The 22,793-nt window shown below is 38.3% G+C and overlaps 1 protein-coding gene across 3 annotated transcripts in view; it reads right to left on the reverse strand.

Annotated features, from left to right (window-relative positions):
* LOC123876320 (stromal interaction molecule homolog) overlaps window positions 1-22,793 on the reverse strand; it is a 52,207-nt gene that overhangs the window by 28,575 nt on the left and 839 nt on the right. For 2 of the 3 annotated variants that reach the window (XM_045922546.1, XM_045922544.1), the window contains exons 2-4: window positions 2,503-2,633; window positions 574-693; window positions 91-203 (exon numbers count right to left, since the gene is read on the reverse strand). In XM_045922546.1, the coding sequence (XP_045778502.1) occupies window positions 91-203; window positions 574-693; window positions 2,503-2,633 (364 nt within the window). Of the gene's footprint in view, window positions 1-90; window positions 204-573; window positions 694-2,327; window positions 2,441-2,502; window positions 2,634-22,793 lie in introns of those variants that run through there. The other variant, XM_045922547.1, reaches the window with a different exon arrangement.

The following is a 22,793-nucleotide window of genomic DNA, read 5'->3' on the forward strand; positions in this document are numbered from 1 at the left end:
TTATACTATTAATATTATATTATATTCAGGTAATATAGGTAGCTGAAAAGAGACCCAGAGCCAGACAAGGATGGAAGCTACTGACTTTACCTTGGCAAAGTAGCACCAGTGACTCGATGTTGGATGAACAGTGCTTTGTACTGCGGCAGGTCCACTGATTCCGTCAGCCATTCCACTGTTTGCTCCACAGTCCAATTGTGCACCTACAAGAAGATAATTATGAGTCATCATTCATCAGTGTTATGAACTAACTCTGAAATCAGAATGCATTCTGGCGCGCGTCAGGTATTTTTCTGATCTGACAGACAATTTCTCATAAGAGCTTGGTCTTCCAGTAGGTTCCGGGTTTAAAATTTCTCATAGGGGCAATTCGATTTTTGGTCTGATTCTATTTGAAAAGTGTCTCTGGTGTAATGGGTCGCTTCAAAGTACGGCAAAGTGGTATAACATAATTTTAATAAACTGGCATACTCATTCCAAGTTAGCCCGCTTTCATCGTAGACTGTCTATGCAGGTGAAATCGCTGATAATAATTAATTTGTCACTGAATAAAAAAAATGGAGATAGATTTACCTCAGACCGCAGCCACGCCTCCCACAGCTCTTTGACGGAGATGTGCATATCGTCGTTGTGATGGAACGCCCGCTGCCTCTTCTCATACCCGCTGTCGTATTGCAGCTCCTCGCGGAGGAACTGAAATCAACAACTTTTGTCAGACAATCCTATTTTGGTTCGGGCACAGTGCACAATAGTTATGAAACTTGTAACAAAACCACGATGCTTTACCTATACTAACAGGCGTCAAATATAGGCTATGAAATGACAAGGGCCATGACATGGACCATCGTGGCAGAGTGGCCAAGAGTTTTTAAATATAATATTTTTATATCTTTGATTTCACGACACCCCTAATGCTCAAATACCTAATATTTGACGGATGTTGATTCAGGATCAAACCGAGAACTCACTTCACTCTAGTTGAGGTTTTGGTGTCAGCTTTGCTACACTCACCGATATGATTGACGGATAAACTACCGTCTACTGCCACAGAACGCGAAAAAATCCAAAGCAGGGGTCAAACCAACGCCAACTCCCGACTAATACTGGGAATTTCTTGACAGAAAACTGAAATGATATTTATTTAACCAAACTATTTTTGTCTCGACCCGAGAATCGAACCCAGAACCTCGTCATCCGCAGTCGACTAAGCTAAGCACTAAACCGGTGATGCAAGCAGTATTTCGTATAGTATTTTAAATGTAATAAGATTATAATTAACAGGCTCACATGACACGGATTTATTAGCGAGTATTCAGTGTGTGTAAACGAGGCGGAAAACTTCGCAGATCGTAATAACTCATAGTTCATGTCAACGTAAAGGCGAGATTTTTCGAGCGTGAAAAATTATGCCATGTGAATGAACTTTGTTATATGCTGATGGTACATTTTGAACTGTTTATAGTATGGCGTTTAATTCAATAAGCGTTTCTATAATAAGTTGCTCCGAATGTTATCAAGCTATTGAAAAAGAACGCTTATTTCGCTGACAAGTTCTTCGCTCGTTTAGCACCACCCATTGGGGCACGTACAGGTATGTAGAAGGGTTTTTGGACTAGCAGCACGCAGTATTTGCACACTAGCCGCAGACGGTGAACCAGACGTATTTTTACAATGTTCAACGTCTACGTCAACGTTCATTTACCTAAGGATTGTAATCAACTATGAAAAAATTCGCAGGAGACCACGGTCACCGACTTAGTCCAAACAAAGCAAGTGGTAATACGTCAAAATTTAAAAAAAAACCCCGACACAAAAATCTCTATAAGAAAACTAGAAAAGAACTGATAACTTTCAAACGGCTGAACCGATTTATTTCGATTATAGCTAAGAACACTCTCGATCAAGCCACCTTTCAAACAAAAAAAAAACTGAATTAAAATCGGTTAATTCGTTTAGGAGCTACGATGCCACAGACAGATACACAGATACACACGTCAAACTTATAACACCCCTCTTTTTGGATCGGGGGTTAATAAAGGTATCGCTTATTCGCTTATTAAGAAAGGTCTATGTCTACCAGTGGTCGTCCGCACTCCGCAAGCTTTTTTTAAAGCTGATAATATGATGATGACGATGATGTAACTGAACTTACATCACCACTCTCGTTGAGGTCAACTTTGCCATTCGCGTCGTCATCTAGCTGCCGATGCAATTGGGTGATGACTTTGAGCCCCGTATGATCTTGCAGACATGAAGCGTCATTGTGACACGCCAAAGTGTCCTACAACTTTGGGGCGACCTTTTGTTCTATCATAAAGTCAACTTACATCATCACTCTCGCTGAGGTCAACATTGCCATTCGCGTCGTCATCTAGCTGCCGATGCAATTGGGTGATGGCTTCGAGCCCCGCGTGGTCTTGCAGACATGAAGCGTCATTGTGACACGCCAAAGTGTCCTACAACTTTGGGGCGACCTTTTGTTCTATCATAAAGTCAACTTACATCATCACTCTCGCTGAGGTCAACATTGCCATTCGCGTCGTCATCTAGCTGCCGATGCAATTGGGTGATGGCTTCGAGCCCCGCGTGGTCTTGCAGGCACGAGGCGTCATTCTTGCACGCCTCTAGTAATACTGTAAAGAAGAGAAAGAGGTTTTGAGAACCTAATACTTTAATCGTACTAAATGAAACCCCGCACTGCGAAATTTCAAGAGCGATTTTCTTCAGAAATCTGTGACATACCTACCTATATGGAAAACAATTCTGCAACGAATATTGCACGATTAAACACAGTACAAACTTACTTAGGCTGAGATCTATCGAGCACACTTTGACTTGGTTCAGACTTAAGACAGTAATGCCTCATAAATCTATCTCGTTATAACTCTAGTTATCTGAAGTCTTATATACCTAGTATATACCTAGTTCTCCTAAGATTCTGAATCCCTCGACCAGGCATGTGAGAAAGTAATGTCTTAAATAATTAAGTATACCTAATACCTAGTTGTATCATAAGACCTACTCAAAAGCATAAAGATCTCTAGGTAAGTAAATACCGAAATACGTCAAAGAAATCTAGTATCACTTGAATCAGAGAAGATACTAGACGACCTCGTATATAATATAGTGCAAACAGTTTTATTTTTTGCGCACTGCAACTCGTTTTTGCTATAAAATATTAATTTTAACAGCTCATAGAAGGCTATTTTTGTTTGAAATAGCATTTCTATAGGTATTAATAATTTAGTTTGGTGCAGTTACTAGAGAAAATCAAAAACCTTACACAAGGTAAATAGGTATATCTAAAGCAAATGGCTTCAAAGTTATTCAAAGTGTGCCACTTATTATTCTATCCTACAAGTCGTTTATCGCGACAAGGAAAAGTCTGTCAAGGATAAGAATTTTGTGGAACTTCCATTTCAAACTTCCTTGTGCCAAATCCCAAAGTCATAAAACTGAAAGTGATGAGTATAGAAAGTTAAACACTTTCCTGATCGAAAGTGTATGATAAATAATTTTAGAAAATAGCCAGACTCAAATAAAATAAATAAACAAAGTTAGTTATCCATAGTCCATACCAACTAATATCATATAAACTACTTAGCTAATACCCGCGACTTCGTCCACGTGGTTTAGGCTTTTTAATATTCCATGGGAACTCTTTGATTTTCCGGGATAAAAAGTACCCCATGTCACTCTCCACATCTTTAACTCTTTCCATGCAAAAAATCACTTCAATCCGTTACTCCGTTGCGTCGTTTATTGTTTTGTTCTTTCATTATAAAGGACAAACAAACAAACCAATAAACCTACAAACAAACACTCTTTCGCATTTATAATATTATGGGTATTGATGCGAAAGTGTGTCTGTCCCTGTCATGATTTTGATGACAGCTACAAAGATAGATCCGGAGACGTAGGTCCATATGCTACTTTTTATCCTGGAAAATCAAAGCGTTTTCACGGGATTTTACAAACCTAAAACTAGTAATGATATAATTTCATTTAATAACTCGTTAGCTGTACCCTAAGAAAGTAGATAAGATAGCGAGAAGGAAACATGTCTTATCATTGTTTATTATAAGTTTACTTAATAAAGTGCCATAAAATGCATTCTGTGAGATATAAGAGATATCAGTCATAGCAGGGGTCGTATTTATTTATTTATCTTCGTATTTTACCGCCCACAGAGACAAGCAAATAATGATTCAAATATTTTTTAGTAATAACTACCTACTTAACTCCATGCTTCTAACATTGATTTGATTTCGAATACTTTGTGTTATCAAATTACAGTAAGTGCCGATTTCACCAACGTCGAGTGACATTTAACCGAGGAATAAATTGGACGTAATGACAGCTTTTGTATTGAAAACCTGCCAAAATATAAAATTTACCCTCGGATAACAATTACGGTGGTGAAATCGGCCCTACGTAATTTAAAACTACGTTTTGGTAACAAGAGGTTGTTCTAAAAAAAAATTTTGCGTTCCGCAACTAGTTTTTGCTTACAAGTTAGATACATCAAATAGTACCTACTTCTTATTTCTATAGTTACCTAGTCATAGTCATTTATTATTCATAATATTATAGTCACTTAAAACTAAAAGGCATTCCGAACCAGTGGTAGATGCTTTTGACGCTTTAAAAGAACCTACTTGTCAAAGTCTAATTGAATAAAAATATTTTGAATTTGAATAAATCAAATTAATTTTTTCATAGATGCTACAATAACTTTTCTAAAAAATTTTAAATATAAACATAAATGAAGAAATAATTAAGTAGATAATACTTTAAATTTTCAAAGTGAGATAGATAACTATGCTATATGTATAAAGAGAACAATGTTAATTTTAACTTGGAATTAACTGCAGAATTAATTTCTGTAGTATGGAACCCTCGGTGCGCGAGACTGATTCGCACTTGGCCGGTTTTTTAAACCACTTGCCATATCTATAAAAAGGACTATTTGAAAAAACTCGGGTCTGTTTACAAATAAACGGCCGGCCCCAGCACGAATGTTGTTTAAAAACGTCGTCGGTTGCTAGAGGCGAATGGAAACGGGAAGCCGAGAATATCAAAACGCGATGACAATCTTGATGGATAAATTGGTGCGGTATCAAATAGCGCGCACGGTCAATTGACCGTTCCATTTTTATTACAGGGTTCCGTACTAAAAGTACCTATACTTATAGCCTAGTGATAAGTATAGTACGCGACAGGTCGAGATGGCAATCGGAGTATGAAGTGGACGGACGCCCCGCACACCCGCACGTCACCCGCGCTAACCCGGTGCGGTTTAGCGCAGAGGCTGTGCGGGTGTGCGGGGCGTCCGCACCCCGATTGCCACTTCGATATGGCGCGTACTATAGATGAGATAGCGTTGTAGTGGTCAAAAACCTGTCAAAAGATTTTATAGATTTTTGGTTACATAAATCAGCGAATCTTGGTTTCACTAATTTCGTGACAAAGATTCGGCGCCAGCCAGGTAACCTCCCAGTGTGCCTGGATGCTGCTGGTCCCTTTTGGATGCGTCCGAGGGGAAGAGCAGTGTTCGGGCCGGTGCGCCCCGGTAACATGGCTAATAATTTCTCTTCGGAGATATTGTTGGCTATGGCTAATGACCTGGCAGGGGGGGAGGTTTCTCCGCGTGTCCCTCTGACTAGCAGAGGGCACAGTGGATGAAGCGGAGGATGGGACGCGGGCGACGTGCGCGTCCCAAGGTCGGGGGACGCACTTCGTTGGTGCGTCCCGGAGGTGCGTCGATGGGGACCGAGTAGGTCCCCGGTGGAGGGTCTGCCTTGGCAGACGTCGCTGGCTGGGTCGCGGTTGTTTGCTTCGGCCGTTCCCGTGACCCAGTCGCCAGGCGACGCGCAGTAGCGCCGCTGGGGTTTAGTGGGTATTCCGGTCGCCTCTCGGCCGGCGAGTCCCACATACCCTCCCTCCGGGGGGGATGCGTAAATGCATTCCCCAGCGTCAACAAAAAAAAAAAAAAAAGGTAAATCGATAAACTATTATTGTAACTACGTGTATCTAGCTCATTTTATCCAATTATGTGCCAACTCAAGTTTTGTAATCCAATAAACTTTGTCAGGTCAATAAAGTTTGTCAAATCCCACGAAAATATAACGTAAGACCTATTCATGTTTCATGAGCAAAGTAATCGGTATCTTGAACCTGCGCAGTGGGTGATTTATTCACCCATTTCGAGATACCTACGAAGTAAGATACGAACGGCGGGAATACCCACAGAATATAAGTTAAGCTGATTCCTAGTTCCAAAGGGGTGACTGTTTACGCAAAAATTACATAATCTTTAATCCAATGTCACTTTGGAATTAGGTACATATTTATACGAAAACCTGACAAACCACAGATATTACATTACAATAGTACATAAAATAAGAAAAAAGTAGTAGTAGGCACAGTATGTATAGTTTCTAGAGCCACTGACTTTGATGGGATGATATGCAAATAAGATCAAACAACATGGGTATGGAGCGCGCTCCGAAAACATTCCTCTTAATACAACTGAAATGAAACGTAAACAAATTAATACCATTGACAATGTTTACGGTACACGATGATTTGGCAAGCCAGGTGGCGTGATTCAACTCCTAGACATCAACGCCTTTAACGCAGACAATAAAGGAGTATTCACATTAGATCGTGCTGAGCACGTCCGATAGGTGATGGAATTTTATATGAATGAACTCGGACGCGGTTGAAACGTCCGCCGCCTACTCGGGAGGTCAATGTTTCGATGCTGAATAAATAGATCAAGATCATGATGATAAACGCGAACGGGGCTCGAAAAACTCAGCCTAAAATCTATAGAGCACACTTTGACTTTGCTTAGACTTAAGACACTGTTAAAATGAGACAGCGTTATATCGCTGACATTTTAATATCTCGTTTTAACTGAATGTTAAGTCTAGCAAAGTCAAAGTACGCTCTGTAGATCTCAGCCTAAGACTCGAACATGATAAGGTCTAGTGTGAATTCATACAAACCAATCCTTAGATCCTTTACGCATCGGACATGGCACGGCTCAGTCCCGGCACGGTCTAACGTGAATAAACCTTTATGATGTTGTAACGCTAAATTTCTTAAAGCGGACGTGACCAAAAATGGTACAGGATTGCAACACTAGTACTAAGTAGGTGATGTTATTTGTCCAAAATTAGACACAGTAAACGAACAATGGGTTTTAGTGGCCATACAAAAAGTTTTTGGAAATACTAAGGTACTTATTAACTTGAAATTTTAGCAAACAAGATATATAATTAAGTAGCTACGCTTATGCTTATTTGATCCGTAGATCGATTCGGGAAAACCTGCATCAATCATTATTACAATCGAAATCGTTGTGATCGGCTGAATTTATGGCATTCTTATTGTAAAAATGCATTGTAGCCTATAGTGAGCGAGTGTCAGCCAATCAGAGGTGATTACGATCGTCATCCTGTAGCAGTCATTTTACCGTGATCGAGTCCCTGGGTTCCTAAAGAAAGTATTGTGGAATAATAATAATAAGTCAGACTTTTCTGGTGCAAGTACTAAAGATGACTTTCTACATAATTTAGCTATGGAGCAGAATCAACACCCACCCACCACCAATCATTATCGTCGCCTGGATGGACCTGTCTTTACAGACAAACTCAAGAAGATAACTAGTTCATGACTAAGGATAAAGAGAGTTTCCGATAGATTTTATGCCTGTCTAGAATTTCCATCTACATATATCCAAATTACTTTGGCACAACAATTAGTACAAGACCTCATCCCACAAGCAAGACGTGACGAATTCTTCTACATATTTCTGATCCGTTGAATCTCAGTTTTCGAATATAATATAAAACAATAAATAACGTAGGTAACGAACTGGCTGCCGAAGGGAGAATCTATTGCGACATGAAATAGATTACAATGGAATGTACAACTATAATAATAACTAACAACACGTGCACGTGCTTGATTAATTACAGAAATTGTCGCGGTAGATAGAACAGATGTACAGTAACTGAATAATAATTATAAAATAAATAATAGATAAAATTTGAAAACAAGTGTAAATTAAAAATTTATATCACCCCCGACAAGTAAAGGTTGCAGTAACTAGAAAAGAGCTCATAACTTTCAAAGGCTGAATCGATTTTCTTGGATTATAGCTAAGAACACTCTTGATCAAGCCACCTTTCAAACACAAAAAACTAAACTAAAATCGGTTCAGTAGTTTAGGAGCTACGATGCCACAGACAGATACACAGATACACACGTCAAACTTATAACACCCCTCTTTTTGGGTCGGGGGTTAATGAGATGGGCAGGTGCAGTTACCTTACTAGATAAAGTACAAAATAGGCATATTCTGGGCACCTTTAAAGTAGCACCAATCGAAGACAAACTCTTAGAGAGACGGCTGCGGTGGTATGGTCATATAATGAGAAGACCCGAGAATCACATGACCAGAAGCGTAATAGATGTTAGCGCTAGGACCCAGACGAACGGAAGACCTCGACAAAGCTGGATGTCAGTATCTTACCCGAATAGACACAATGACGACCCAAAACAGAACAACTTGGAGAAAAATGGTTAGGAGAGCCGATCCCAATAAATTAACATGGCAAAAGGCTAGGTCTATGGTATATAGGTAAAATTTGAAAATACTTAACTTCTAACAATTCCAAGAATAGAGGAAAATATGTGCAACACATAGACGGAACGAGAACCCGGAAAAAGTTGCTGGAGAGCGATCAGGAAGGTCGTAAAGGCAAGAGGATAAAACGAATGGAGCGAGCCATGAATCAGATTATTGCTAACTTCAAAGTTTTGTACAAAAACTTACAATCGAGGCCCTGATAAAAAATTTAAGACAAATAAAAGTAAGTAAATAAGTGAAAAAAAAAAGACAAATCGTTGTTAATGACAACTTTTGCACAAAAAAATAACTTGTGGATCAACTATCAATACATCAGTGGGCACTAAAAAATAAATATTCGTACAGTATGGTCTATATCATGGATCTATGAATCGGCTTAGCGTGGTTTACACTAGATCAAGGATTGCAGAATACCAAAGATAAACTTATTAATCTACTTGCAAAACACCCATTACAAAAGCAATTAACAATACCAAATGAATCAAAAAGTATGATCACAGAAACCGACATCCGACTGTACAGTTTCATTTAACCTCTCGTTCATTGAGATCAATCAGTTATAGCTGTGTGTCGAAAATTTTGTGGAATAACTTTTGTCTATGTCCATGTAACTACTAAACAATAACAGAATAATAGTTCGATTAACAATAGCTATTATCGTCAATTTATATGCAACTAGCGCCCTTCGCTACGTACGGACAGCAAAAGTATAACAGAATTTGTATAGAAGGTTTTCGTAGTAAGACGCTCAAGACAAGGAACTCTTCTTATCTGTATATCATTGGCATTTGAAAAATTAAATAACTATAATGCTCGGGCCACTTTAAGATTAACGTCAATGCCCAACAACGTTATAATTATCGCGATAATCAACGCGTTGAACTGAGTGGCCACACTTGAACGGTTAACGTCTTTTGTCAATTGAAGTGGGGTTAAAATCGTCTCAAGCTGAATGGCATTGTGAATGCCGTTGTACGTTGATCGTGGCTACATCTTCGTTTAATGAGAAACGCCGTTGAACATCGCGTTGATGGCCGTTAATGTGGCCGGGACAAAAGAGCTTTAAATGAGAAAATATTTTGGTTTATCCCTTCTGTCTCTACCCTTACAAATCTTATTAACACTGAATGAATGATCATTTTTCTTTTCTAGCTGACTCGGCCTGCTTCGCTTGTAAGGAATTTCTGAAAATTCTTAGGAGTTAGGACTAAACTTAGGTATCTCAAAATCTCACGTTCCTAGATTCACTTGATCATGCTGTAGGTATTCTGTTATAGTCAGAATTTAGACTTATATAGGTATAGATTGTGGAATAGGCTACAGTTATCGCGTGACCTTATATTAATAACACCAACGATCAATGTACTAACGAATAATACCTATTTTAGTATATATAAAAGTACGTACCGTTTAAGCTCGTCATTAAAACCAATGTGAGTTACGACTACATAAGTCAGGCTTCGTTAACTTTGTACCAAAATTTTACCTAAAAAAAATTGATTATGAAGGTATGAATATACTGACTTGTGCGTTTTTGTTTTATTGTCCAGTCCACTTCCAATATATCGCCTGTTTAAAGATTCTACCTTCACTAAAAAACAAGAGTGAATAGGCACCTTCTAGGTAAACGCGTCCCATCTTAAACCACATCATCACTTTCCATCAGGTGTGATTGTGGCCAAGCGCTTACCTATAGTGAATAATAATAAAAAAAAGGTTCTTTAGCTCTAAAATGCTCTATCTTGGTTATTTTTAAGTCATTCATGCGCACTAAGGCGACATCTTCACGGACGAGTGAATCGCGGCGATAGTCTCGCTATGCCACCAAATTCGATACAACTCTTGGGTTGAAATCTATAGAGCGCACTTTGACTTTACTCAGACTCGAATTTCAGTTAAAACGAGATAGATTTAGGCCAGCGGTATGACGCTGTCTCGTTTTAACAGTCTTAAGTCTGAGCAAAGTTAAAGTGTGTTCTATAGATCTCAACATCAAAATGCGCTCAATTGATCTCAGCCCTATAGACCAACTAGCTGATGTCGGCGACTTCGTCCGCGTGGATTTAAGTTTTTCAAAAATCCCGTGGGTACTCATTGATTTTCCGGGATACTTTTAGGCCTCTGTGTTAATCCATGGTATCTATCTCCATTCAAATCAAATTTCAGCCAAATCCGTTCAATAGTTTTTGCGTGAAAGAGTAACAAGCATACAAACATACACACACACAAACTTCGACGACAGGGTCTTTTCCGGTTGAGGCATAACCCTCGTTACCCGGATAAGGCGCGGGATATTTTTGTTACCCCGGTGTTGATCTTCTAGCCGGAATTCGCCAGCCAGGGCCCACCTACTTGGCTTGGGGCCCCGACACAAACTTTCACCTTTATAATAAGTATTAGTGTGATCTCCACAGGGCGATTCTATCGCCGACGATAGTAGGTCAGACTCATTGCGACTCCCTCACCCGTGGAGATGGCGCCTAACCGCTTGTTCTCGTCCAATATCGTAATCTTCACGTGACAATCGCTACCGACGCGAGAGGAGAGGCAATAGAGCATTCATCTTATGCAGAATTACGCGCACGTAGTTACCAATTTAGCCATAGGAACAATCGGACCGCCAGCCGCGTGCCAAGCTCCGATGTTTACGTTTTATGACAAATCATCCACGCCTTTTATACTTCCACTACAATGATATACAAATACTAAGATGCCATGTAGTTAATTTTTAGGATTCCGTACCTGGGGAAAAACGGAACCCTTATAGAATCACTTCGATGTCTGTCTGTCCGTCTGTCGTATCTGTCAAGAAAACCAATAGGGTACTTCCCGTTGACCTATAGAATCATGAAAGGTGGTAGGTAGGTCTTCTAGCACAAGTAAAGGGAAAAATCCGAAAACAGTGTATTTGTGGTTACATCACAAAAATATATTAAAATGTGTTCCATTTTCAAAGTAAGATAACTATACCTCGAGTCTGACTCGCACTTGGCCGGTTTTTTATCCCTAGCTTTATATGGTCTTAAACTTAAACAGACTAGGTTCAAAAAGTTGTTATCTGGCTGACAAAAAATCCGCATGATACTCACTTTATCAACACAGGGCCTGCGTAGGCGATGCAGGATTACTGCCCGCGGACGGCGCGCGGCGTGGAGGACAATAATTAATCACTCATGAACTAACATACTAATTACTAACATAGTACGATGAAAACTGAAAACCTGTAGTAAAAGATGACTGGCTTTTGAGCAGGTCTATCTTTCCCGATAAGGCTATCTGTAAGTCCTTGATATACCTGCATCGCGAACGTCGGAATGGAAAAACCATTTAACTGTTCGGAGATAAAGTACTTTCAGGGTTTTTTTTATTTAGAATTAAGGCACATAATACCTACTTAATAGTAAGTAGCAATCAGGTAGAGAAAGTTCACTCCGCAAAGACGTATAAATATCGACACCTGTCACGACGTAATGAAGTGCAATTCAGCTCGCACAGCGCTGCAGCCTAAAATTAATAAACACATCTCTTTCTATCGCTTTAACTTTTATCCCTAATCTATCTCTCTCTCTTCAGAGACAAAAGCCGTCGAAGAGACGCACCGCAGTAAGTATATTAGTAGACACCATAAGTCAACAAAAATACCTTTTAGTCCACTCCAGTGTCAAATTTCGAACGCATTTCCTTTTATTCGTTTGATGTTTCAAAAATTCATGTATCTAGTTAACAGAAAAAAATAGGTAAACGACCAATCATTTAGATCTACCAAAAAAGTGACCTGATATACTTACTTAGTATGCAAAAAATTACGTCTCTACATTTTCAATGTTAAGCATTTTTTAAATGAACATAATCAGTGTCATTAATTACCATGATTAATTAATATAATATATGCGCGCGCCGTAAATAGATAACTACCGCCATAACGAGGTGAGCGTTAATTTATTAATTAAAAAGTTAAAACATTTAGTTATCGTGTTGAATCCTGAATACAACTAAAAACGTTAATAAAATGAACGTTTCAAAATAACTAGTGACAAGTGTAAATTAAAAATTTATAACACCCCCGACGATCCAAAGTATTTGAGTTTTCCAAAACATTATTTTCAAATAAATAATTATGTATTTAGGCAACGTCCATCTTGACAGCTTGACATTTGTCTATTGACATAATATTATGAACCTAACGGTTATCTAACCTTCTTTTCTACAAGAAAACTAGAAAAGAGCTGATAACTCTTAAACGGCTGAACCAATTTTTTTAGATTATAGCTAAGAACACTCTCGATCAAGCCACCTTTCAAACAAAAAAAACTAAATTAAAATCGGTTCATTCGTTTAGGCGCTACGATGCCACAGACAGATACACAGATACACAGATACACAGACACACAGATACACAGATACACACGTCAAACTTATAACACCCCTCTTTTTGGGTCGGGGGTTAAAAATCGATTGAACAAAATAATTTCGAGTTTTGAATTTTAACACTTTTGACACTTGCCTTTGCCCTGTATCTTGGATGACGTATATCAGTGTTCAACGACAATATGTTACAAGCAATTGATCAAACTCAAGGTGGTGGCACAATCGGCCATTTGCTGAAAGTGATTAGCATTGACATTGATTACGCGTCAGTATAGATTGTCACTTAGGGACCTGTATAGCTGGGTGATGTTTTTTTTATGTGGTTCATGATATTACCTACTAAATATTGTAACTCGTGGCTTATTATGTTGTAAATAATCTGTAAACTTAAGTTGACAGGTCTAACGTTAGCTCTACATGATCAAGTTTATCGGTCAAGTGTGCATGACATCAGGCATACTTAAAGCAATACACGGTCAACTTTGCATGACGCTCCTTGCCGTTTAACTTGATCGTGTATGGCTAGCGCTATCCTTTTCCGCGTGGAGCAATATGAAAGGGATTGTAATACTTTTTTTTTCTTTAAAAAAATATTAGCCATGCTAATCATGACTAATGCTCCCCTTTCCCCTCCAATAAAGCGTAAAGCTTGTGCCAGGAGTGGGTACGACTGGAAACGGATGGGGTTTGAACCGCCAACTTTTCGGGATTCAGCCAGCTCCTCAACCATTGAACTATCGAGGCTCTGAGAGTCATTTTAGTTTAATTTTGAAATTGTGTACGAGAGAATTGGCCACATTGTCATCCTACGGTCTACAAACATGAAACAACCCTTTGTGGCGTCCTTACTGCAGTTTTTAGATTTGCGTATCCGAAAGGTGCTAATGGGACCCTTTTACTACGCATCCACTGTGTGTGCCATAACTATAATTACATCTAGCGAAATGTTAGCTCCTGAATTAACTGATCACTAACATCCGATTCTTGGAAACGCCAACGTCCGTCGCCCGTATCTCGGACAATAATGCGTTATCGTCTATTATTGTCATATTGTTACTCAGTCCTACTAAGTACTGCTGCTCGGGACAAAATAAGCAAAAACGATAACTACGTTCTCAAGAGTCCGACTGTTTACACATAAAACTACTCCAAACTAATTACTAATTAAATTATCACCAGCACATTTTTTTTAGGCGGGAAAATCTAATAAGATACGCTACTTCCTAAGGGAGACCATGTATTATTATTAGGGGTATTTTAGACGACTGCACGAGTAGATTTTTATTTTCTTTTTCTTTAGCTCTAAAAACTTCCTAGAACATCAATCTTCGCAGGGATGATTGTAACAATGAAAGATCAGCCTAACAGGCTTTCACTGCAAAGCCACGGATAAAATAATTCTCCCGTAAAAGTTAGGTTCCCCACACAGATAATTACAGGCTGGACGATAAATCTTTACAGGCATGCTAGGAAGTTACGTCCATAATTGGAGTTAGTAGCTTAATTAAAGTTCGCAAATGACTCAATCGTTTTAAAATGCCCAAATGATATTTCAAAATGGATGCCAATATATTTACAAGTAGGTGTAACATAAGTCGCAAATATTAGCTCAAATTAACCAAACACGAATCAATTCTTCGTAACGGAAAAGTCCAACGGCGCGGCGTGGCGGAGTCATGAAAAACTATAATAGGTAAGTATATAAGCTTGATCAAAACACAACGCGCTGTGGAAACTGTAAGACAGGATGTCACATTCAAAATTTGTTAATTATAAGCAGAAACATTAGTTCTTGCACTCTATCTCCGCATTAGTATAGCATGTCGGCGATGCGACTTTGAAGTTATCCATAACAAAATCGCCCAACGCATCTAAGAAGAAGAAGTCATTTAAGCCAAAAAGCCGCATTTTCCTTCGCGTCACGCTGCCGTCGCGCGGTGTGTGTGTCCAACCCTTTAGCGCCTATTATTAGTTATCGCACTCCAGTTAATTCAGGGTAAACATCAACAGGCTGGCCTGTTTACCTTGAAGAGATAAAAAGATCGTAGTATCAACATTTCAGTTTTCTGTGTAATTTTGAAATTGGGAATCGTTTATATTGACTTAGTCCAAACATAACCGTATTTTTTTAATTTGACCCGTTTGTAGATGGGTTTTGAATCTAGATAGAATATAGGAGTTTAGAGACCATTTCAAAGGTTCTAAAATGTAAGTCTTAATCTGTTTGTAATTCGTAGAAAACACAACTCCTCCTTTTATGAAAGTCGGTTAAAAAACTAGCCTATCCGGCAATTCAAAGGCTTTACAATTTACATGCTGTCCAAGCCATGGGGTTTACAGTGCAAACGTCCCAACTCCAGGCTTCTGAGAATTGGAAGACTGAATTTTTTTAGGAATAAACTCAATGACATTTAGAGGTATTTTTGTAAATACACTAAATGTTAGTTAGCCCGCTTCCATCTTAGACTGCATCATCACTTACCACCAGGTGAGATTGCAGTCAAGAGCTAACTTGTATCCGAATAAAAAACAAAAAAAGCCTGTAAAAGCACATAGGCGCTATCTATGTAATCTTTATCAAACTCACAGTTGATTCAAGGTAAATAAAGACAACAGAGATATCTAAGTGTACAGACGGTGTTTACATGGCGAAATAGACGGTACAATGACCGCATTTTTGGATTTGTCATGTCATGTGCCTACAGCACGCGGCTTAGTTTGTGAAAATTTGAATCCTTTTTATATCCTTTCCCTTTAGTAAAATTTCCACTTTGTAGATTCAAGATTTTGGCTTTATGAGTTTTTTTGAGCGTTTTTGAGTTTGTCAGTGAGTCTAGAATTTTCCTTTTTTCATGTACAGGCAAAGCTTAGACCGAAGCAAGGACAATATCACTAAGGCCTATTACTCACTGTTTACATGTCGGCGCGACAAATCGACGGCGACCGTGACAATCTGTAATTTATATAGAAGTCGGATTATACATGCCACGACTTCTGTATTAAATTACATAAATCCATAATAATAGTATAAATGCGAAAGTGTGTCTGTCTGTCTGTCTATTAGCTTTTCACGACCCAACAGTTTAACCGATTTTAATGTTTGGTACAGAAATAGCTTACATCCCGGGGACGGGCATAGGCTAGTTTTTATCCCGGAAAATCAACGAGTTCCCACGGGATTTAATAAAAATCGAAATCCACGCAGACAGAGTCGCGGGCATCATCTAGTTCTATGTAAATTATTCGGCTCTGTAATAGTCGGCTCTTTAAGGTTTTAGGACCTAAACTAACACTAACTCTAAAGCCTAAATGTAATGGAGAAATCTATAAAAATAGAAGTCTAAATTCATAACATAATTTATATCTGTAGTTGGATGTCGGATAAGAAGCTAATCGGTGCTATTCCTTATCAAACTCCAGTTGATTCGGGGAAAATAGAGATAACAGATAAGCTATCAAAGTGTACAGACGTTTTCATACATATCAAAACGTCAGAGATTCGGTAGACGGTGTTGTGAGTCATCGAACGTCAAGACTCAAGATCAATGGCAGACCGCAGTTTCCTACAAACTATTTTAGAACACGTCTTGAGGATTTCTAACACGTGATAATGTCAGCATGCAACGTGAAATAGCTAATAGCTTGGAGCACCTCGTGTCTTTAATTTGGTAGAATGATAGTGCAATCAAGATTTCCTAGCTCTTTCTATAAGGTTTATCTACCTAGGTTACTCTAATTTTTAGGGTTCCGTGATCCTATAGTGTCAACAAAGTGATCCTATAGGGTCCTTTTGAGGTCAAAAGGACCCTATAGGATCACTTTGTTGTCTATCTGTCTATCCATCTATCCGGCTGTCGTGTCTGTCAAGAAAACCTATAGGGTTCAATACCTAGAATCATGTTTGGCAGGTAGGTAAGTCTTATAGCACAAGTAAAGGAAAAATCCGAAAACCGTGAATTTGTGGTTACATCACAAAAAATGGTATAAGGTGAGAAGGCTTTTTACAATAAATTAACTCTACTCAGCTATATATTTATCAAACTATATGCAGATGCATCTAAATTGTAACATTCCTCAATACATCTTGAGTCTCGAGAGCATGTTCTCATAACTACGAGCAATTTGTTTTGAGTGGTATCAATTTAAAGGCGATGAGGCATGAGGCTCGAAACGATTCAGTAATCTATGACGTCGACGTACTAGTTCACATATAGCATCAAGTTTTGTCGGATCTGCTTTTTATCGGATCCTGCAAAACCGGATAGTGTTTTCACACGGCCGTCCGACGTAATCGGCGCCGGTCATCTCCCCGCGCCGGTTCATCGGTTCTGGTGTTTAGCGGGATTCTTGATCCGAGCTTATCGGATCCTGCAAAACCGGAGTGTTTTCACACGGCCGTCCGACGTAATCGGCGCCGGTCATCTCCCCGCCGGTTCATCGGTTCTGGTGTTTAGCGGGATTCTTGATCCGAGCTTATCGGATCCTGCAAAACCGGATAGTGTTTTCACACGGCCGTCCGACGTAATCGGCGCCGGTCATCTCCCCGCCGGTTCATCGGTTCTGGTGTTTAGCGGGATTCTTGATCCGAGCTTATCGGATCCTGCAAAACCGGATAGTGTTTTCACACGGCCGTCCGACGTAATCGGCGCCGGTCATCTCCCCGCCGGTTCATCGGTTCTGGTGTTTAGCGGGATTCTTGATCCGAGCTTATCGGATCCTGCAAAACCGGATAGTGTTTTTACACGGCGCGGCCGTCCGACGTAATCGGCGCCGGTCATCTCCCCGCCGGTTCATCGGTTTTGGTGTTTAGCGGGATTCTTGATCCGAGCTACACATGTATTGAAATACTGTTACCACTAAATCGGATTCTGTATTTTTTAGGACCGATTTGTAGTCACATAATCGGATAACTTTAGCAGAATCCGTTTTTTTTTGCCCGATCCTGCAATCGTATCGTATGCTTGTGTAAACGCGTGCATTGAAATACTGTCGCCACTAAATCTGATCCTACAAAAAAGAGTTCCCGCAAAGAATCAGATGTGTCTCTGTGAACGTACCGGTAGTTATAATGTATTTGCGCGTTTTGATCTTGAAATGAGTTCCACATTAACGCAAATCAGGGCTAATGATTTATGACATATTACGAGATGGATTTTTTCGTCTGAGAAATAACTGCGTAGTTAAGTATCACAATTTGCAAAATTTATGGTCGTTTGTTCCTGCAAATGAAAACGGTTGTAAAACTAAAAATTCTTCTTTGAAGATTTCTTTTAGTGCGCCACAAACTCATGGTAATTTTGTAGCAAATTCTAAGATTCTTAGCTAGTCTTAACTACATGATGAAAGCAAACCTTGTTATAATCTTTTATGCATCAAAAGATGGTTTGTTTGCATAATTTCACTTACTCACTTACTTAATTTATCATCATTATGATCAACCCATCGCCAGCTCCCTCAGTTTTTACAAAGCAGTTTTCTCTCAGAATGAGAAGGGTTTCGCTGAGCTGGTCAAATGCGGATTGGCAAACTTCACACACTTTTGAGAACATTACGGAAAACTCTCAGGCATGAATGCTTCCTCACGATGTTTTCCTTCGCCGTTAAAGCAAACGTGATATTTAATTGTTAAAAACACTGCGAAAAGTTGGAGGTGCGTTCGATAAAATACATGTCGCATTTGTTCAGGAAAATATCAATATTGGTGATTTTCTAGGGATATCACGAAATCCAGAAACTTTTATTTAACTGAGATGACTCCTGAAATCTGAGGTAGCTATGAGGTTGTAATTTTTTTTAATAGACTTCATTCAGCTCCACCTTCTTGGTTTTGTAGGCTAGCTTCATACATGATCTTCACATGCTTCTTTCTGGCTTTGCGCTTAACACTATAGGGGGATATAGTGTTTTGCCAGTTTTGTTAATGAAATCAGGTAAATAATAATAATCGATTGGAGTATTCAGCTTCTTCCCGGATTTCATAATACCCCAGAAAATTTGCAAAATGTCTGATTTCCCCCTTTCCCTATTAGTTAGCACCCATAAAGCTTATACTAGGATTCATTGTACAATTCACAACTAGTGGGATTTGTGTTTTACCTATGACCTTCTGGATTTTAGTCTGTCATCGAATTGCTATTGTCATTGTAATTGCTTTGTTGAGCTAGTGAGGCTTGACTGGTATAAGAGACACATGGTTTAGGTAAGTACCTATTTAAACTTCAGTAACAAGGCATGCAGTTATTTAAATCACACGAAACATTACGTTAGACAGTGATTAAAGTAGGTATCAACTGTTGTTACCTTAAGTTTAATAATATTAAAAGCCGGCTAGTTTGTCTGAACAATTTTCAGTTTTTTTCTGAGTTTTCAAAATTCTGTGGGAACTCTAACAACCGTATTCACAAACGTTACTAACGGCCGTATTCACAAACGTTACTATGAGGTCTCACAGTAAGCTCGAACGCATAGTGTAGGTTCCACCAATCAGATCATTGTAAATTGACGTGATACAGTCATCTGATTGGTGGAACGGACACTGTGCGTTCGAGCGCACTATGAGACCTCATAGTAACGTTTGTGAATACGGGTGTATGAGGTCTCATATTGCGCTTGAATGCACAGTGTAGGTTCCACCCATCAGATTACTGTATCACGTCAATATACAATGATCTGATTGGCGTTCGAGCACACTGTGAGACCTCATAGTAATGATTGTAAATACGGCTGTTTTATTCCAGGATACAAGTAGCATAAATGTGCTTTCTTGGGATGCAAGTTATCAGTTATCACTATACTACGTCAAAATTACCTAAGTGGATTGCCTGTGAAAACCTAGCAGGCAGACATACACACCTTCGCATTTATAATAATAATTAGTATGGACAGTAAAATAGTGACAGCAACAGATTTAAATTGTTTTGTAATAACACTGCTACTGTTTACAATGTTTTCTTTACAAAGAGAACAAAATGATTTGAATAACAGTTCAAGACACAATAGTCTTAAGTCCGCACATTCCTGTAACAAGGACATCATTCAACCTTGCCTATCAACAGTAAATAGGAAAAATCTGTTCTATTCATAATTTGGAAACAAAAATATGACAAAAATATTGTTCTTCGTTCACAGTTAATGTTGTGACCCTCGAACTCAAAATATTTTAAGCTTTGTTTAACAAGGAATTTTACAATCAAATTCAAATTCAAAATATTTTTATTCAATTAAACTTTTACAAGTGCTTTTGAATTGTCAAAATTATCTACCACTGGTTCGGAATGCCGTCCCTACCGAGAAGAACCAGCAAGAAACTCGGCGGCTGCTCTTTTCAAGTATTCAATTTACAATAATATGCCATTTGTTTATCATTTGTTAATCATGTTTGAATCAAATACTTTAGTACTTATTCAGTAAGTTCAGTTCTATTTAAATTGCTTTTGAAGCAACAGTTGCTAGTTAAGAACTAAGGAAGAATAAAAAACAGTCAAGCGTGAGTCTGACTCACCGTTTTTTTTTAAATAAAATCTGTAATTGCCCATATTTCTGTAATTAGCATTTAAGAATTGTAATATTTCACTGTTGATTTTCATATAGTAAATTAAATAAAAATAAAACCGGCCAATTGCGAGTCAGACTCGCGCACCGAGGGATCCATACACTGGTATTTTTCCCGACATTTTGCAGGACATAACAGTTTTTGATTTATTTAAAAACTGATTCTAGGTCAACAGGAAGTACCCTATAGGTTATCTTCACAGACGTACAGATGGACAGACAGACATCAAAGTGAGCCTATAAGGGTTCTGTTTTTCCTTTTGAGGTACGGAATCCTAATTAATCAATTTTAGGAAACTGCAAAGTTACTTCACTTTGTTTATCTACACATTAGTGTATAAGGTCACAGGCATCCAATTTATTTAACAATGCTTCTTTATTTTTAGTGCACCCAAGGTTTCAATTGTAGGTATTAACTACAGATGTATGTTTAAGGAAAATCCTTCAAATATAAAGAGTACTTATATCTGAGAATACTATAATTTTTGAATTTTTATGCACTTGATCTCTCTTATCTAGTCATGTTGAATTGATATTCCATTAGACTATGAGAGTAAGGGAATAGAATAGAATAAATTTTTATTCAATTAGACTTTTACAAGTGCTTTTGAATCTTAGGACTGTAATGCACCTGTGTTGATGCAACAGCAACAGCTCTATGTCCTTTCAGCTTTCTGAAGGACAGAGGTAAACTCCACCAACTTTCTAACTCCAGTTTATTAGATGGAGTACTGCAAATTTCTTTAAAAAAATGTCCCAAGGTTTTATCATTCACAGTTAAACTTGCTAACCAACAAGACAGCTGTTATTCATAGAAGATAAGACAAGTGTAAATTAAAAATTTATAACACCCCCGACAAGTGAAGGTTACAGTAACTAGAAAAGAGCTGATAACTTTCAAATGGCTGAACCGATTTTCTTGGATTATAGCTAAGAACACTCTCGATCAAGCCACCTTTCAAACAAAAAAAACTACATTAAAATTGGTTCATTAGTTTAGGAGCTATGATGCCACTGACAGATAAACAGATACACACCTCAAACTTATAACACCCCTCTTTTTGGGTTGGGGATTAGGAATGATTCACATAAAGTACTAAACCATTACATTAAGGTATGCCACTTTAAATTAAGCTTTGATGTAGCACCAAACTGAGTTCATGCATGCCAACTTGGTACAGCTGACCAATATTTTAGTATGTAATTACATCTTTGTGTACCTGTATCCGCTAATAAATAAATGAAATTGAAATTCATATTCGGATTATTACAATGAAACTGATATAAACAGCTGAATTTAAAGACCTATTGTTAAAGCTATACTTTAGCCAATAATAGAGTGTTGACCAATCAGAACTAAAAAGTGATTGTGATCATCACATAGGAGTGCAGCAATGGAGCAACAAAATGACATGACTTTTTGCATGGATATAGTAAAAGACCTGCCCGGCTAGCATGGGCAGTAGATAAAAATTATATCCCCCGATTATATCCACTGATGTCATAGAAATCAGTGGATATAATCGGGGATATAATTTGGGTGAGTTATATAGGCTTCTTTTTTCTTGGAAAATCAAAGTTTCTATTGTATTAAAAAAATCTAAATCCACAAGAATGTAATCATGGGCATCAGTAAATCACACTAATATTATAAAGGCGAAAGTTTGTGTGTGTGTGTGTATGCTTGTTACTCTTTCACACAAAAACTACAGGACGGATTCGGCTGAAATTTGGAATGGAGAGAGATAATATCCTGGATTAGCCCAAACACTACTTTTATCCTGGAAAATTAAAGAGTTCCCATGGGATTTCGAAAAACTGAAATCCACGCAGACGAAGTGCAGGCATCAGCTGGTAAATGATAAAGGTAGAACCTATAAAAGGATGTTCCCACACTAAGTACCTACAAGAATTTGAAGCAACATGTGTTTCTTATTTTTGGAGCATGCTCATCCACAAGAATGTGCTATTAATGCTTGCCTATAATTAACATCTGTCTGAGATAGAAATAACAAAGCAGATTTATATCTAAACAATTACTTAAGTATTTTAAGTTTTATTTTATCAATGACAGACTTTTTCAATGTGCAATAAATCATGAGGCTTTTTACAGTATGACATGTAAAATATGAATTTTATAAGTATTTAAATGTAATAGGTCATGTAAAGTATATAACTTAGTACTTAGTTCATTATTTGAATGCCTTAAATC

The sequence above is a fragment of the Maniola jurtina genome, chromosome 21, assembly GCF_905333055.1.
Source record: "Maniola jurtina chromosome 21, ilManJurt1.1, whole genome shotgun sequence".
Classification (NCBI taxonomy): Eukaryota; Metazoa; Arthropoda; class Insecta; order Lepidoptera; family Nymphalidae; genus Maniola; species Maniola jurtina.